Source organism: Momordica charantia (assembly GCF_013281855.1).
Source record: "Momordica charantia cultivar OHB3-1 chromosome 8 unlocalized genomic scaffold, Mcharantia_2.0 BLBB01000008.1, whole genome shotgun sequence".
NCBI classification, from domain to species: Eukaryota; Viridiplantae; Streptophyta; class Magnoliopsida; order Cucurbitales; family Cucurbitaceae; genus Momordica; species Momordica charantia.
Window position 1 is genome coordinate 14868390 of NW_028275166.1, and position 19058 is coordinate 14887447.

Below are 19058 nucleotides of genomic sequence, written 5' to 3' on the forward strand. Positions count from 1 at the left end.
GTAGATCCCATGAAGTGCTGCCCAATGATACTAAGGTGCCCAAGAGAGATGGGAAGGAGCAATGTAATGATTTGACATTGCGGAGTGGCAAGACATTGCCTACTGTCCATCCAAATGCTCTAGGAATCTATAAAAAAATTTAATTAAGATGAAGGACGTGGACTACAGACAGAAGAGTGTGAGTCAGGCAGAACCCCTATAATCATGCCAGTAAAAAAAAGGGCAAACCTCAGACAGTTAATGAACAGTAGCGATCAGATAGTGAAAGTGCAAAGAGACGCAAGCAAATATGTCAACCCAGTAGAAGCTAGGGCAGCCAAAGGAGAAGCATCACATCTATACATAACTGGAAAACAGAAGCAGACAGAGCATGAAAATGCTCCAGTCGAGTATCGACCCGTACCACCATACCCAAAGTGGTTGCAAAAGAAAGAGCAAAATGTGCAATTTAGAAAGTTCCTTGATGTGCTGAAGCAGCTGCATATCAAGATACCGCTGGTGGAAGCATTGGAGCAAATGTTGACTTATGTACGCTTCCTTAAGGACATTCTCACAAAGAAAAGCAAGTCGGGAGAATACGAAATTGTGGCATTGACTAAAGCCTTCAGCACTATCTTCACAAGCAAAATTTCGAAAAAGATGAAGGATCCTGGGAGCTTTACCATACCCGTTTCCATTGGAGGACAGAAGATAGAACAGACGTTACGTGATGTAAGAGCAAGTATTAATCTCATGCCCTTATCCATCTACATGAAGTTGGGGATAGGAGAAGCGCGGCCGACAACAATCACATTGCAGTTAGCAGACCGATCAATCACATATCGTGAAGAAAAAATCGAGGATGTTTTAGTGCAAGTAGATAAATTTATTTTCCCTACTGACTTTATTATTTTGGACTATGATGTAGATAAGGAGGTTCCTATCATTATGGGAAGACCATTTCTTTCAACTGGAAGAGCGCTTGTGGATGTCCAAAAAGGCGAGCTGATGATCCACGTTCAAGATCATGAGGTGAAGTTCTCAGTCTATGATTCCATGAAGTTGCCTGCTGAATCAGAAGAATGCTCAGTGTTGAAGATTTTGAATGAAGCTTTAATAGGGGAATCAAATGCAGAAGCAATGTTGGAGCATAGTGTAAGTAGGGATATTGGAGCTTAAAAATGTTTTGGTGAAGGGAATAAAGAGATGATGGTAAATGAAGATGCTACCATTGAGATAGAGACCCCAGCACTGGGAGAAAAATATGAAAATGCTGAGCCGTCAGATGCCCAACACAACATGCAGAAGCTAGTAAGGCCAACCAAGTGGAGAGAGGGTAGATGCTCAAACATCTTGTGCCCTCAATAAAAAACCGAGCCTTACAATATCGGTGGATAAAGTGCACATCATTGTAGAGGAAAAGCCAGAAAACATACCTAAAAAAGAGCCATCTGACATCATACAGACTCTAAAAGGTTTAGAAGCAAGGATGAGGAGACCGAAAAGAGAGCTGGAAGCATCATGCAGCGAAGAGAAAAAGGCAAACCCTTCCAAGTCATCGGCCAAGGTACGAATCGAGCAAGCGGGAACAACTCCAGTCACCGCTTCCAAGTGAGATGAAAAAGGTAATTTTCATTTCCCCAACTGAGGGGAAGAGGTATGCTTCAGGTATTTCACAAGAGTATGCCCAGTGGCAAAAAAAGGGAAGAAGACAATAGATCCAGAGAGGAAGATCAGCCCACAGGCGACTCGTTGGATGAGAAAGAAGGCAAAGAACATTGACATGCTTGACCCGCGAGAGAGAAGTTCCTTTGCTTTTTGCTCTGAAAAAAGGTAATTTTCATTTCCCCAACTAAGGGGAAGAGGTATGCTTCAGCTATTTCACAAGAGTATGCCCTAGTGGCAAAAAAAGGGAAGAAGACAATAGATCCAAAGAGGAAGATCAGCCCACGGGCGACTCGTTGGATGAGAAAGAAGGCAAAGAACATTGACATGCTTGACCCGCGAGAGAGAAGTTCCTTTGCTTTTTGCTCTGAAAAATGACCCCCCCCATTTGTTGTCACTTTTTATTTTCCTTAGTCTAGTTTAGTTCAATTCTAATTTCTGCTTTTTAAATTTATGTCTTTCAAATCTGTCTTTGCATATTTTTCTTTTTGTAGTTCAATATGTGAATCTTCCCCCTGAATTTAATGCAAAGAAAGTTGTTAGCAATGCTGTGTTCTCATCATCTGCCCTTTGCCCTGCCCTCTATATTTAGTCTCGATGCTAGAGCCTGCTAGTGCGCAGTTTTTCTTGTTGATGCTGGAGCATTTTCATGGGTGTTAGCTTGCTTTTGTTCTCGCTCTGTTCATGTTTGCCTGCCCATGCCCTAGCATCCCTCTAGTACTACTGGCCTCAGGTAGCGCTTACCCTTGGGAGGAATTCCATGACTATCTATCTAACGCCAACCCTTATCTTTGTATAGCTAGCATGGACCTCTTCTATTAGATCCCCTTAGTTGTAGCAGTAGCCATGAGTCTATATCTTGATAACGAACATCCTCATGCTTCTCAATTACTTTCGCTTTAAGTTTGGGGGTGTGCTGACGCTTTACATTCCAAGTGTCCTTACCTGAATTTAAGACAATGCAACCTTTTATGTTTGGGGAAGTGAACTTTTAGTTCTTATACCTTTATTAGTATTTGTATACAGTCATGAATATTTTTAATCTTATAATTTAGCCCTTAAAAAAAAAACTCAACAAATCAGGGGCTAGTAACCCGCATCCAGAGTATAAAGTCTTTGGGATTAGGAAGGGCTAGTAGCCCATGGTTAAAAAAGCCCAAGTTGGTAGTGCAAAGTTTAAAGGTTAAGGCTAGTGAAAGGGGCTTGAGAAAGAAATCTCTAGGAGAAGTTAAGCTTGAGGTTCAGAAGTAGAAGGAAGCTAAAGTTGGTCAGAAAATAGCATCTTCCATAGTGTGAACAAACTTAGGTTGCTTTCATTTCTTAGCTCCAGCTAAAGTACTTTGGTAGAGTATGTAAGTTCTAGCAGTTTTGATCAAAATGAAAGGTTAAGGCATAGGGCTGGATGCTTGAAGTACAAGTTTATGACATTCTTCTTTTGCGAACAAAGGTAAAGTGAAAGCTCTTACTTGGGGACAGACAAGATTTTAAGTTTGGGGGTGTGATAACTCTCCAAAAGAGAGTTATTCTAGTGTATATTTGGGTGATTTTATACAAAGAAATATCAAAGTGTGTCGGTTTTAGCTTGTAAACATCATGAAAAATCTTATAAATCGAACTTCGAGCTAAAATTCCAGATCTTGAATGCTTTGGCTAAAAATTGTGCTAACCTCTCTTATTTTTGGGTTAAATGCACAGGTTTGGAAAAAGAAGACAATGCATGAAGAGGGTGCTAAGCCCAGAGGGAGTAGATGAAGCATGTTCGAGGTAGAGCAGACGAAAGTTGGAGCGAAGCAGTGCTGGAGCATGGAATTATTGCGCAGTAACAGACGAACACGGGAATTTACCATGTCCGTACAATCTTTAGCCGAGTGCCCTAAAAACGGAACCCGATATAAAAGGGACATGTTGCCTTAGCCACCACACAGAGAACCCAATAGAAGCACGTTATTGAGAGCTGAAACAACAAGGAGGAGGATTCTCTTCATTTTTGGGGGTAGAAAGCTGACGACATAAGGGGTATTCCTGTAACGCCCCGAGTCCCTCAGGTTAGTTAGTCTCGAATCAGGAGATTTTCATTTAATTTTTTAAATTAAACTTTAATTAAATTTGTACATATCGGGTTCCGCGGGATTGGTTTTATCTTAGGTTGGGATGGGTTTTTTTTTCCTCTCTTGGGCTTGGTCATGTTGGGCTTTTATTGGGTTGGTTTGGTTTTAAAACAAAGGAAAATGAAATTAATAAAAAGAAAAAAAAAACACATTAGGTTTCCATCTCCTTCTTCTTTCCCTTGTTGCCCTAGCCGCCCACCCCCCCTTCTCTTCCTCTCCTCCTCCGGCAACCGGCAATACCAGCGGCGACTCAATGGCACGCGGCGGCAGGCTCGGCGGCCTGTTCTCATTCCGGCGACCTCGAGTAGACCCGTGAACGCCGTGTTACGGTAGCACCCCAATGCCCCGACGATTCCATAGCAGCGGCGGACGACGACCTACGACGTTCCAACGGCTGCGAAATTCGTAGCAGTAGCAGCGGCACAACCTCGCTTCTTCGATCCGTTGCACGTCGAGACCAAAGACCCGAACGGTAGTGACGCGCCGATTCTGCAGTAACAGCGACGGTCCGAGTGGTTTTGCATTCATTCGTGACAGATCGTCATTTGGGAATGGCTCCTGACGGCTTCGGGTCCAAACAACACTCCTTCATCACCTAGGCTCGTGTACAGCAGTGTTCGGTAGCTGATTTGGTGCGTCCCCTCTGCTGCAACTCGTGGACAACAACGTTTCAGTGGCATTCGAGCTTACCCACATCCGTTCGAAGCCCGATTTAGGCTACCCACACCTTGGCGAGCTAGATCTAGGTTACCCACACCTATACGAAGTCGATTTTGTGGTAATGAGTCATTTGAACCCTCTTAGAATTGATTTCGAAGGCTGAATAGTATATGTAACTTGCTGTTTTTTTTTCTGTTTTAGTGCCTAGGTGTGAGATCGACGCAAAACTTAGGGGTGCGGTTGTGTGTAAGTAGACAAGGGGCGTGTGCGTACGTTAATGTGTGCTAGTTGGTCTCTAATGTGCTGTTTTGTGATGTTTAATATTGATTTTGATACGCTATTGTGCTAGGTAACTCTCGTTTATGTTAATCTGTATACTTGGTGTAGTGATTGAATATTCGTCGGTGATAATGGTGGAATTTTCCTTGCTAAACTGCTAAGAATTGTTGTGGGATGATGTATGTTTACAAAGGATGCACGTTAAAATAGAATTATTGTGATTATGCTTTCTTATGATGTGGGTGTGCTTGTATAGTTTATATAAATGTTTCTTAATGTTGCGAGCGTGCTGGTCTGAGTCATATCATTTTCTCGTGAGATGTGGGTGTATAGAAGCATATTTTCGGATCCTGTTCGCAGGCTAGGGGTTGTGTGTTGTTGGTTATGATGAGGAACATTGGATTCTTGGGGAAAGTGAATGGGTGAGTGTTAGGGCCTCGGGTATAAATGGTCGGGGGCTGATACGTCACTAATTGAGTATCAAGGCCTCGGGTAAAAATGGTCGAGGGTCGATGCGAGGAGTCTTTTGGAAGGAAAACTATTGGGGCCTTGGGTAAAAATGGTCAAGGGCCGATAGATGGTGAAATCATCGGGGCCTTGGGTAAAAATGGTTGAGGGCCGATGCAGTAGTGTCGGGGCTCTGGGTAAAAATGGTCAGGGGCCGACTCTACTCGAAAGAGTTAGCTGTGGAAGGCTAGGATAGCTGTGATAAGCGTAGAGGTGCTTGAGATGTTAGGGAGACTCGAGGTTGGTAACTAATTTGTCCATGGTTGTGGTTGTCGCCGGATCTGATAGAGTGTGTCTATGTTTGATTGCATAATGTGATGAAGAGCATTACTATGAATGTTTCATAATTCTGTGTGAGCATGATGTTTGTGTGTTGTTGGTGAGGGCTACTTACAGAGTATATTTTATATACTCACCCCCCCCCCCCCCTCTACAATTATTGTTTCAGGCGAAGGATTCGTTGGCGACCATGGTGATGAGACAGAGGAGACATGATGAGCGAGGACCATAGGCTGCGTAGTTACTTTTGCTTAGCTTTGGTTTAGATGGTTAAGACCTTATGGTTTGGTCAACAAACTATTGTTCTTATTTGAATAATTGGGAGGTTCCCACTCGTTGTCTACTTCATTTCGGAATAGGTGTTTATTTTAGTTTTCTTCCATTCATTGAGTTTGCCTAGTTGGAATAATGAAGTTACCTCATTGGGTTGTCCACGGATGATGTTTGATTGATATTCTATAGAGTTGATTTATTGGTAAATTGATGAGAGTTGTAGCTTTATTTTATATAATTATTTCACAGGGAGTTGTCATCTCGTGTTTGGAGATTAAGTTTAGACAGGTGGGTAGTTAACGTGACCTAGAAGTGTGTGGGAAGTTCTGGGGCGTTACAATTCCACTGTAGTTTCGAGCTATCATCTTTTTCTTCTTCGATTTTCTGTTATTTCCCTAAGATGGGTTGTCTTATTCTTTTACCCATTGTGTTTTCTTCTTCATTTATGAGCTAAACCCCATTTCGGGGGAGATTCACATGTAGTAACTGCTATGAAACTGAACCTCTAGCTGCTATATTTGTTTTTTAATGAAGCTGTGTTTATTTCTTATATCTTATTGAGCATTATTGGTCGCTTTGTTCTATATGCTAGCTTCTATATTGGCTCGGGAGGGCTTACGGTTTGCTGACTTGCTTCATCAGTGATTAGTACTTTTCTACAGTATTTGTGGATTCTTAGGAATGGGGTCCCCTAATCATGCTTATAATTTATTTTTATTGATTGGAAACTTAGCAACGGGAGTTGTGGGTATCCATGTTTGGGTGTCTCGAAAGGGAACCAAGTCGAGTTGGGCATTAATGAATATTTATGAGCTAGAGGGTAGATTGATAGGTCTGTGAATGCATGTTGAATCTCCCCCATTTCCCATATCTGTTAACTCCCTGTTTCCGTATTTTGTGTTGTTTCTTCTTGTTGTTATCAGCTCTACGAAGTGTGTCAGCTACTGAGATTTGTTTACTGCTTTGTTTATTTTATTTGTTTATGTAACGCCTCGCGTTCTCTGACTCGTTTATTTTAAGAGATAAATAGTGTCTTTGGATTTTTCCCTAAGCTGATAATTTTAATTCTTGGATTTTATAATTTTGAAATTCTAATTTTTGGCTAAATTACAATTATGTTTAATTTCATTGGATTAAGATAATTTAAGTTCTCGACCTGTATAGGAGATTTTTTAGTTAAATCTTAAATTCAAGGGTTTTAGGATTTTGTTTTCCTAAATTCTACTTTTTCTGTGGATTATTATTCTTCGGTTTTAGAGTTTCAGTTAACTATTTTATTTCGGGTTGTTGTGGGTTTTATTTGATTTCTAAAGTATAATTATTGGGCTTATTGTTTTGGGCCATTGTGTTATCTAGTTCGGCCTCCTTTAAGAATAAGGGATTGGGCTTTTAGTTTTTAAAACAAAAAGAATGTAAATTAAAACAAAAATAAAGGAAAGGAAACCCTAAGCTACCCCACATCTCTTTCTTCTCCATTTGTTTCAGCCGCCCCCCCCCCCCCCCCCCCCTCTTTGTTTTCTCCGGCGAGGTAGCAGCAGCGATCGGCGTCACTGGCAATGGCAGCGGACGGCGTCACCGACAACAGTGTTTTTGGTAGTGTTTTTCTTCAATCTGGCGATATTCGACCCTTACCCACACCTATCCGAACTATATCTAAGCTACCCACATATAAGTGAAGTCGTTTTGTGGTAGCGGACAGCAAAACAAAGTCGTTGGAAGTCGTTTCGGCGCGTTCCTCTGCTGCAAAACGTGGACAGCAGCAGTTTCGTGGTGTTTGGTGCTTAACCACACCCGTTCGAAGCCCGATTTACGTTACCCATCCTTGCTCGAGTTAGATAAGAGTTACCCACACCTAAACGAAGTCGTTTTGTAGTAACGGATAGCAAAACGAAGTCGTTGGAAGTTGTTTCGATGCGTTCCTCTGCTGCAAAACGTGGACAGCAGCAGTTTCATGGTGTTTGGTCCTTATCCACACCCGTTCGAAGCCCGATTTACGTTACCCACCTTTGCTCGAGTTAGATAAGAGTTACCCACACCTAAGCGAAGTCGTTTTGTAGTAACGGATAGCAAAACGAAGTCGTTGGAAGTTGTTTCGACGCGTTCCTCTGCTGCAAAACGTGGACAGCAGCAGTTTCGTGGTGTTTGGCACTTACCCACACCCGTTTGAAACCCGATCTACGTTACCCACCCTTGCTCGAGTTAGATATGAGTTACCCACACTCAAACGAAATCGTTTTTGTGGTAACGGACCTTTCGAACCCTCCTTATAACTGATTTTTATGATTGAAACTGTCTTCTTGACATGCTGTTTTTTTTATTTGAATGCCTAGGTGCCGAATCAACCGAAGAATTAGGAACATTGAGAGTGTGTAAGTAGTTCTTACTTGGGGGATGTTTGTTGTATGAATATGTATGAATTGTTTGGTGTTTTCGGTGTGTTTATTATTTATTAATATGTAAGTTGATTGTGTCTTAGTGAATATTCGCTAATGATTATAACTAGTTGAATGAAATCATGTTGGTTCTGGTTGTTTATAATTGATTTGCTTTGCGTTGTTGGATTTGATGCTTAGTGGGATTTTTGAAAGCATTATGGATTATGAATGGTTTTATCGTTGTATGGTTGTGTTCATAAAAGCATACTGAAATAATATGGGAGAAATCTGTTGTGTTGCGCATGCATGTAGACCTGTCATCTCATTTTTAGCTTACTGTTTTTGGTTCTGGAAGCATGCTGGTTTTATTGTGAGTTGAGTGCTGCATGGGTCATAGCCTAGAAAGTATGTAGTAGGACTCTGGTGAGAGTTTCAGGATGTAATACAGTAAATGGAGAACTAACAGGGCCAAAAAGGCTGGCACGTCACTAGTTGGGTATCGAGGCTCTAGGTGCAAAGGTCGAGGATCGATACACCAACTTGGTAGAGATGAGTGTCGAGGCTCCGGGTACAGAGGGTCGGACGGAACGGTGATTCTATTTTGTTGAATTAGTATTGGGTCTTGATGTGGTAGCGGTCAAGGACCAATACGTTGAGTAGTCGTCGAACGCCAAGCCTCTGTAAATGAGTGTCGGGCCTTGGGGATAAATGGCAAGGGCCGATACGATTCGAGGAGTTAGACTTGGAGGACTAACATAGTGTGATAGGTTAGGAGTTGCTTGGAGGCTAAGGACCATTACGTTTGGTAGTAGTTGAGGCCTTGGGGATAAATGTCAAGGTCCAACGTCGAGCACCGTGGAGAAGTGTGGATGCCTTGGCTATGCGAGGTCAGGAGTCGTTTCAACTTAAAGGAGTAAGTCTTGGAGGAACTAGGAAAGAGAACTAGTGAGTTTAGATGTAAGGATGAGTTTGACATGCATGGTGCATGTTTAGTTAAACTTATGCATAAACTGCTTCTTTTAATATGTTTCTTTTTACTTAAAGCTTGAAGTTATTGATAAGCATGATGTGAGGATTCTTTGTATAGCCTGTTTGTGCGTGACCCTTCAAGTATGTAATGCTTACTGGGTACCGTGGGTATACTCACCCCTTATTTTTCTCACTAGACTTTGTAGGTAACAGGGTTACTCTTTGGAATGGTGGTGGCGAGGAGGAGGCTTGATCGGAAAGACCATTAGCTGTGCTGCCTGTATTTCATTCTTTTAGTTAGGATAGTTGCAGTTATTTCATCTTGTAATTGAGTTGTTAGTGGTTGGTTTTGTTTAGTTTTATGGTTTAAAGGATGTTTTAAGGTGATCAATTCATTATTCTTTTTAGAACATTAATTTTGTTAGCTTCTTGAACTCCAGGACTGTAATCTTCTTAGGATACTTATGAATACATTTGTTTCAGTTGATCAAACTTTAGTTAGCTTTTGCTTCGTTGCCATCCGAGATGTTAATTTTCATTTAGTGGATGGTTTATGATTAGTAAAGGTTTCCTTGAGGAGTTTGGATAATGTGAAGTTGGTAATTAAATGGATTATCTGTCAAGGATTTGAGTTTCTCTTAAATCTTTAGTGTTGTTGGTTTGATTGTTCAAGCTCTCGTGAGTATTGAATCAGAGTAGCGCAGAAGAAGCATGGTAGTTTTATTGTTTAGTCTTGTTGTGAAGATAATTCTCTTGTTTAAGTGAAAATTTTAGGTAGTCTTAGTAACGGTCCCCGTTTGGAAATGTTGAGAATTCTGGGGCGTTACAGTTTAACTTATGACATAGCATCTATATTTCTTTTTTTTACACGTTTGGTATCTGTGAACATCATTTAAAATATAATCCAAAGTCCCTATGGATTCGACCTTGTTTCGTACTACTATCATCAATTTCGTGTATACTTGTACGTGTTGTCATCACAGTTGTGTGGACGCAACATCTAGCAAGGGTTTTCTGCTTGTTTTTGGAATAACCCCCTGTCGGTCCTCTGTAGATAGTTAGGCCCTGATGCCGTTCGTCCTCCTTATGGGACTTGGGCTTTTGGTTGTTATGGCTAGCGTACCTCTTACGATTGGACGTGGAACTCTCTCGTACGAGCTCTTTTAGATATCTCTACTAGACCAGCGACTCGACCTGATCCTTTATGTCGTGGCAGTTTGCCGTGTCATATCCGTGGTCGCGATAGAATTTGTAATACATGCTTTGATATTTCTTGGCTGAATCATCCTTCTACCATTTTGGCCACTAGAGTAGGCTGTCGACTGGTGTCCCGTCAATCCGCGCCAGTATCTGATGCACTGGATGCAAGTAGAGGTATACTTTTCACACATGGCGCGAACTATTGACGGTGAATTTTGGAAAGGTCCACGTGTCCCCTGGGCGAGTGGATTCACCATGGAGCAAATGAGCTTGCAACCAGAAAACTCGATGCTTGTGCGGTGTCTCGTCTAATTCACTTGGACGCTCAAGTTAGAAATCAGAGTAAAGAAAATAGGAGCAAAGACCTTTCAGGTTTTAGTGATAGGTTTTTCACTCACTTGGCAAAGGTGGGAGTCCTTCCCTTTTATAGGCGTGAGTGGCCGACCAGGAAGGATGACGGTTGAGGTAGCACGTGCATGCCTTGCTATACAAAGCCCTGATGGTGGGGGGTACACCCCCGTCAATCAGTGGGTGGTTCCTCTGCTTGCAGACCTGCGACTTGTAGTCTGTGAGTGCTAGTGTCCTCATTGTGCAGTTGAGGTGGCGACACACTCACCTGCCCACGTAGCGTACAGTGTATAACCATCTGTGGTCCCACACCTTACTGTCATCCCCGCAATCGGACGCGTGTCCTACTTGGATTTACCCTCAATAGTTAAAATCATTTCTCTCGTAAAATAATGATATTTGGCAATAGTGTAAAAAGTGATTTCGAAAATAGTAGATGGGAAGTAAATTTGAGAACCGGAGGGAAATTAGTATATTACATACAATTAAGTATATTATCTCTAACTATTATTTCTCAAACATTTTTTCTTCCTCCAACGAACTTTATTTCCTATCAGTACTTTTTTCCTTATCCATTTAACTTTCTCTTCTCTAAAATTTTGTTCATCCTTCTCTATTTTTTTGTCCCGCCCTCATATTTTTTATCACTCTCTCCATTTAATTTTATAGCTAAATTTTTCTATCTCACTTTGTCTCCAAAATTTTTTTCACTCTCACTTGTTTTCTTGTTGAAATTTTTGCCTGTCATTGTGTTTAACTTTTTCTTGCACAATCTTAAAATTTTCTCACTCTCTAACTTTTTCATCTCTCTAAAAATATTTCTCTCACCGTTTTACTTTTTTCCCTCTCAAATATAATGCCTTTTTAGTAATTTGATGATCATATAACAAAATTATAAAAGAGGAATCTGTCAACTAAAGAATGAAGAGAGAGAGAGAATAGTGATCACAGAAGGCCCGAATCATTCTCATTAATTTGGTGATCAAAAGACAGAAAGATTATATACTATATGCCAAATACATTTCAAATAACCTCCACAATAACAGATAAACTGATATAATAACACACTATAAAACTGATTTCGATATAATAACAAACTATTAAACTGATTTTGATTTCATCTTAATGGGCTCTCTTAACACCCCCATCAAGCCGAAGGTGGAGGACTTTACAATATTGAGCTTCGACCGTAAAGACAGAGAGCGCGCAGCAAACAATAACGGTTTAGTGAAAATATCAACTACCTAATCAGAAGTTAGAAGATGAAAAATCTGATATTGTTGTTGAAGAGCTAAATCACGGACAAAATATATATCGACCTCAACATGCATGGTTCAAGAATGAAGAACCAGATTTGCAATAAGATGCACCACACCAAGATTATCAAACGAAATTGTTGGAGGGTCGAAGAGAAAAATAGCCAAATCAACAAATAAAGATTGTATCCAAATCAAATCGACAGATACACAAGCAAGACTGCGATATTCAGCCTCAAACTAGACCGTGAAATAATGACTTGCTTCTTTGAAGACCAATAAATCAAGTTTCCACCAAAAAACACACAAAACCCAAAGGTTGATTTCCTATCATCAGGATCAATGTCCCATCAGCATCAGCGAAGCCTTGAAGAAAAATACCAGTAGGCTTACGAAGCAAGACATCATGGCTAAAAGTACCATTGAGATGTCTCAAAATTCGTTTTACAGCTTGTTAGTGAACGAATGTAGGAGTACGCATGAATTGACATACTTTATTAATGCTATAAGCAATCTCAGGATTGGTAATGGTAGTATACTGTAAAGTACCAATTGTGCTTCTATATAAATGTGCATCAGGAAAGATATCACCTATATAAGCAGATAGTACAAAACCAAAATCCTTGGGTGTATTAATGGAGCTTGCTTCATGCATCTTTGTTTTAAACAATAGGTCTGAAATATACTTTTGTTGAGATAGAAAAATACCTCCAGAAGGAAGATACGAGACTTCCATACTAAGAAAATAACTAACTGACCAAGATCTTTGAGAGATTTGGTTATGATGACCTTTCACAACAGAATCAACCGCCACAGAAGAGCTACTCGTTATCACAATATAATCAACATAGACTAATAAGAAACAATTATAGTCATCTTTATGACGAACAAGCAACGAAGAATCAGTATGGGAGATAGAAAAACGCAGTGTGTGAAGAAAGATGTTGAGACGGTCAAACCACTCCCAAAAAGCCTACTTGAGGCCATAAAGAGCCTTGTTTAACTGGCAAACAAGTGGAATAGTGCCTTGAACAGTCATACCAGGAGGTTGAGACATAAAGACTTCTTGACCCAAGAGATCAAGAAGGAATCCATTCTTAATATCCACTTATCTCAATGTCTGACCATAGGTAAGAGCATGCGTGAACAAAACTCGAAAGTCTTTATGGTCGGACGTTGAGAAAAACGGGTGGAGACCGGTGTCTACTATATAACGGTGCTTACATTCGGCAATCCCATTTTGTTGAGAAGTGTAAGGACATAACATAACATACGATGTTCAATTCCTAACGATTTAAGATAAGGAGTGCAGGATTGAAACTCGCCCCCACCATCAGTTTGAATACGAAGAATAGGAGTACTAAGAAGTTCCTCAACAAGAGTTTGAAACAATAAGAAAGCCTCATATCTATTTTTGAGAAAATAGACCCATGTATATGGAGAGAACACAACAACAAAACTAATATAAAATCTGTAACAATTACGATAAATTTTAAAGTCGGACCCTAAATATCAGCTACAACTAATTGTAGAGGAGCAATATAGGTAGTTAGAGAGTCGGAAAATGGGAGATTATATCTTTTCCAATTACACTAGCATGACACGAAGATCACAAAAGGTCCGCTCATTAATTTGGTGATGAAAGGACAAAAAGATTATATACATAATTGTCAAATGCATTTTAAATAACCTCCACAATAACAGATAAACTGATATAATCACAAACTATAAAACTGATTTTGATTTAATCTTAACGGGCTCTCTTAACACAATCAACCTTGATGAACAATATGTTCAGTGAAATGTGGGGCGAGGAATCATGTTCAAGAAGTAAGTAAGGAATCTACAATATGAATATGATCTGGTGCCTTGTCCTACTATTGTTAAGTTTTACGGCAGGAGAGAAAATAGGGAGAAGAACAAATACAACTTCATTGAATTGAACTACTAGATACCAAGCTAAAAAATAACATATTTATAATACTATAATTCCTATTCATAATAGGAATAGGAAATCTAATTCAAATAGTATAATCTAAACTAAATCTAATTTAAATAATATAATCTAACAACCCTCTCAAACTCACGTTCTGAAATTGTTAGTTTGCTAAATAACTCCAACGTTGATGCAGATACCAATACCAAAACCAATCTAAAAAACTAATGTGAAATTCATACCAAAACCAACGCCAAAGCCAAAACCAAAACAAATATCGAAGCCAAAAACCAAAACCCACAAAACAAAACCAATGCCGAAGCCAAAACCAAAACCCACAAAGCAAAACCCAAAAACCAAAACCAACAAATCAAAACCAATGCCGAAGCCAAAACCAAAACCCACAAAGCAAAACCAATGACGAAGCAAAACCAAAACCAATACCAAGCTGAAACCAAAACCAATGCCAAGGCCAAAACCAACCAACGCCAATACCAATGTCAATGTCAACCAACAACCAAGTCAATGTGAATGCCAACCAACAACCAATGGCAACCAATATCCACTGCCAATGCCAATAGAATGCCAATTCCAACAACCAGTGAAATCAAAATCCAACCAAACTAAAGCAACCCAATGTCGTAGAAACACATAAATCCAAGAGTCAAGTTAAACCCTCCTAGAAGAATACATCTTTTTCTCATCAGGTTATGATCTTTTTTTCCATTCTCCATGTCAGCTTTCTCCTCGTTATCCTTCTCCATATTTTCTCTAACCTGATTGCTTTAATACCATGTTAACTTTTAGGGGAGGAGAGAAAATAGGGAGAATAACAAATACGGTTTCATTGAATTTAATTACTTGATACAAAACTAATAACATATTTATAATACAATAATTTATAGTCATAATAGAAATAGGAAATCTAATTCAAATAATATAATATAAACTAAATCTAATTTAAATAATATAATCTAACAGCTATCACTATCGTTGATATGGCCCACGCTGTAAAAATTACAAATAATTTGATCCTAATCATTAATGTGGAGACATGCAAAAAGACGTATCATATACATTGAGATTAACTACAAGATATATTGGCTTTAATGACAGGTCATCGTTTTTTCTTAATGACAGGCAATGATCGTCATTAAAAAAAATGATGTTGTTTGTAGTGTCCTGTTGGGATTGCAATGATTACAAACAAAGTCCTACATCTGTTGTTGACGACATCGAACAAGAGTGATTGATGAGCCTAACAGTCATTACAGAAATTATGGATGAATCCTGAGGTCAAACAAAAAGTGGTTAGGGCAAGCAACATAGTTTATCAAGTTGTGGAGATTGATAGAAGAAAAGTAGATCTATCAAGTCCTAGAGATTAATTGTAACGCCCCGCGTTCTCTGACTCGTTTATTTTAAGAGATAAATAGTGTCTTTGGATTTTTTTCCCCTAAGTTGATAACTTTAATTCTTGGATCTTCTAACTTTGAAATTCTAATTTTTGACTAAATTAGAATTAAGTTTAATTTCATTGGATTAAGATAATTTAAGTTCTCAACTTGGGTAGGAGATTTTTAGTTAAATCTTAAATTCAGGGGTTTTAGGATTTTCCTTCATAAATAATACTCTTCTTTGAATTATTATTCTTGGGTCTTAGAGTTGAAGTTAATTATTTTATCTCGAATTATTGTGAGTTTTATTTTAACTTCTAACGTGAAATTTCGGGTCTTGTTTTGGGCCATTAGAACTATTTGAAAATAGAATTCTAGTTTCCTCTATCCCATGAGCTTTCCATTAGAGTTGGGAGTTGGAATTTTCATTTTTAAAACTAATTAAGAGGATTCTTTAAAAATTGGGAATGTGGGCTTTTTGGTTTAAATGCAAAATAAACAAAATAAACAAAAGAAAACCCTAACTCACCATCATCTCCTTCTCGCCCTAGCCGCCCCATTCCTTCCTTGTCTTCTTCAGCCGCCATCCACCATTGCTCGGGCATCTTCTCCGGCAACGGTAGCAATGCATCACGACCCACGACCTAGCGACGGTAACTCTGGAGCAGCGGTGAGTTCGTTTGGCATTCGTCTTTGATCCCTGACGACGTTAAGCTCACCTCGAAGTCACGAGCGGCACGAGCAAAGGTGACGTTTCATTCCAAAGATGGCCAATGGTGGTGGTGAGCCTCAACTGCGAGATTCAACAGAGATCTAGGTTCCACGGCAACGGGCAAGCAGTAGCCAACGACATCTTCCCCACGGCAAGCACAACGGAGCGAACCAAACCCACGAATTGGGTAATTTCTGTAGCAGTTTCGGCGGCAATCGTCCCCGTGGCGAGCAGATCCCACGACGTGTGAAGCTGGCGGCATTCGGCGTGTTGCAGCAGTGCTGACATCGTTCTTCCCTGTTTTTTCTCGCGACCCTCACCATTTGGCGACAACCCACAACTCATGGTACGTTCCCATCATTTTCGGACAGCAGCAGCGACAACATCTCAGATTCGTGAAGTCGGCGAGTCTTGACGTTTTACCATCGTTCCGATGACATTGGGCGGTGACCCACACCTCGTATGAAGCCGATTTGCAATACCCACCCTGTTTGACATTGTGTCGGTGTTGACCCACTCCTTTTTGGACTCAAATCAGCGTACCCATTCCTTGTCGGCGTAGGAGCAGCAAGCCCGAGGCTTTTTGGACTCAGTTTTGAAGTGCCGAGCTCTTTCGACATCGACCCACTATCAACCCAAGTGGTATTAGCGTGAGTTAGTAGGAACCCTTCGGCGAGCTTAATAGTGCAAAAGGCCTTTGTTAGTAAGTAGTTTCTTACTGGAGGGATTGGTTGTTGTGTGCTGATATGATATGGTTGTTTGCTCGTGTGCCCATGTGTGATATTTGCATGTTGCTGGTCGTTGTTATCATTTAGTAAACGTCATTGTTGATAAAACTGTTGATATATCTTGGGAAAATTATGTGGTTGTGTGAATAAAGTGTAGCCAAGTAATCTTGGATGACTATGATTGAATTGTTGTTATGTTCTAATTGGTTTTCATGATGAATTTGTATACCGGTACTATAATCTGTTGTTTCAAAAGCATATTGAATATTTACGAGAAGTCGGTTGTGTTTGATGTATGTTGGGTATCTATCAATTATATTTTGGTTAAGTTGTTGGTTGTGCCTTTTCTGTGAACGAAGCTTGTTGGAGCTGTTAGATCCTGCTGGACTATTTTAAATTGATTGGTTTTTACATATGATCATTTTGGAGCATCGCTTGTTGGACTGTTATGAGATTGTTGATGCATGAGGCATGGCGTAGTAGCAATTAGGACTCTTGTGAGAGTTTTGAGACATAACAAAGTAACTAGACAAGGGGGCTTGTGCGTGCGTTAATGTATGCCAAATGGTCTCTATTGTGCTGATTTTTGTGGCGTTTAATGCTAATTTTGTTACGTCATTGTGCTAAATAATTCTCGTTGTGTTAGTCGACATACTTGCAGTAGTGTTGGATATTTGTCGATGAAAATGGTGAGATTTCTGCTTTGCTAAACTGTTGAGTATTGCTGTGGTAATGTTTGTTGCCTGGATATGCATGAATTGTTCGGCGGGTTTTGTGAGTTATTATACTTAGTAATGCTTGTTAAATAATGATGTTGGATATTAAGCATGATTGGGCTGTTATCTAATTATTAGAAAGTTGTCTATGTTGTGGAAGCATGCTGAATTGTATTTGTGACTTGAAAGATGCAAGGGTAGTGGCTTAAGAAAGTATATAGTAAGACTCTGGTGAGAGTTGGATTCTTGGAGAAAGTGAATGGGTGTGTGTCAGGGCCTCGGGTATAAATGGTCGGGGGCCGATACGTCACTAATTGGGTATCGAGGCCTCGGGTAAAAACGGTCGAGGGTCGATACACCAATGTTGGATAGGGATGAGTGTCGAGGCCTCGGGTATAAATGGTCGAGGGTCGATGCGAGGAGTCTTTTGAAAGGAACACTATTGGGGCCTTGGGTATAAATGGACAAGGGCCAATAGATGGTGAAGTCATCGGGGCCTCAGGTATAAATGGTCGAGGGCCGATGCAGCAGTGTCGGGGCTCTGGGTATAAATGGTCAGGGGCCGACTCTACTCGAAGGAGTTAACTTTGGAAGGCTAGGATAGCCGTGATAAGCGTAGAGGTACTTGAGATGTTAGGGAGACTAGAGGTTGGTAGTTAATGTGTTCCTGGTTGTGCTTGTCACCGAATTTTATGGAACGTGTCTATGTTTGAATGCATAATGTGATGAAAAGCACGACTATGAATGTTTCATGATTTGGTTGAGCATGATGTGTGTGTGTTGATTTTTTTATAAGCATGACACGTTGTTGCTTGATAAGTATGCTGTTTGTGCGTGACCCTTCAGATAAGGGCTGCTTACTGAGTACTGTGGTTGTACTCCTCCCTCTTTCCCTCCCCCCCCCCCCCGCCCCCCAGTTTGCAGGTATCGAGCTAGCTCTTGGAATGGTGATGGCGAGGAGGAGGCTTGATCGGAAAGACCATTAGCTATGCTGCGTGAAATTAATTTCTTTTAGTTAGGATAGTTGTGGCTATTTAATCTTGTAGTTGAGTTGTTAGTGGTTGGTTTTGTTTAGTTTTATTGTCTAAAGGATGTTGTAAGGTTGCCGATTTATTATTCTTTTTAGAGCATTAATTTTGTTAGCTTCTTGAACTACGGGATTGTAACCTACGTAGGATATTTATGAGCACATTTGTTTAAGTTGATCGTACTTGAATTAGTTTTTGCTTCATTGCCATTCGAGATGTTAATATTCATTTAATGGAAGGTTTATAGTTAGTAAAGGTTTCCTTGAAGGGCTTGGTTAATGTGAGGTCAGTATTAAATGGTTTATCGGTATAGGATGTGAGTTTCTCTTAAATCTTTAGTGTTGTTGTTCTAATTGTTCAAGCTCTCGTGTGTGTTGAAAATCAGAGTAGCGCAGGAGAAGCGTGGTAGCTTTATTGCTTAGTATTGTTGTGAAGATAATTCTCTGCTTTATGTGAAAATTTTAGGTAGTCTTAGTAACGGTCCCTGTTTGGAAATGGTGAAATTCTTGGGGCGTTACATTAATAGAAAGTAGACCTATCAGTTCAACTTCTCTGATAAGAGAAGTAGTATTTTTTTTGTGAGGAGAGGAGACTGAAGGTGCGATAGAATGACACCAGGTGTTCTTATAATGTGGTCAGTGTA

At 40.1% G+C, this 19058-nt stretch overlaps 1 protein-coding gene and 2 long non-coding RNA genes across 3 annotated transcripts; all 3 read left to right on the plus strand.

Annotated features, from left to right (window-relative positions):
- Positions 1–240: 240 nt before the first annotated feature.
- On the plus strand, positions 241–1158 carry LOC111018140 (uncharacterized). Its single transcript, XM_022294103.1, has one exon. It carries the CDS (start codon positions 241–243, stop codon positions 1156–1158), a length of 918 nt encoding a protein of 305 aa, XP_022149795.1.
- A 6091-nt stretch (positions 1159–7249) lies between these two features.
- LOC111019512 (uncharacterized) lies at positions 7250–9678 on the plus strand. Its single transcript, XR_015792687.1, has 3 exons — positions 7250–7991; positions 8081–8119; positions 9292–9678. It is a non-coding gene; the product is annotated as an uncharacterized LOC111019512 (long non-coding RNA).
- A 6833-nt stretch (positions 9679–16511) lies between these two features.
- On the plus strand, positions 16512–18624 carry LOC148209598 (uncharacterized). The gene is made up of 2 exons (XR_015792694.1): positions 16512–16646; positions 18305–18624. It is a non-coding gene; the product is annotated as an uncharacterized LOC148209598 (long non-coding RNA).
- The last annotated feature ends 434 nt before the right edge of the window (positions 18625–19058 follow it).

Excerpts from the sequence above, each read along its gene's own strand:
- LOC111018140 (XM_022294103.1), top strand. The coding sequence starts at position 241 with ATGAACAGTAGCGATCAGATAGTGAAAGTGCAAAGAGACGCAAGCAAA.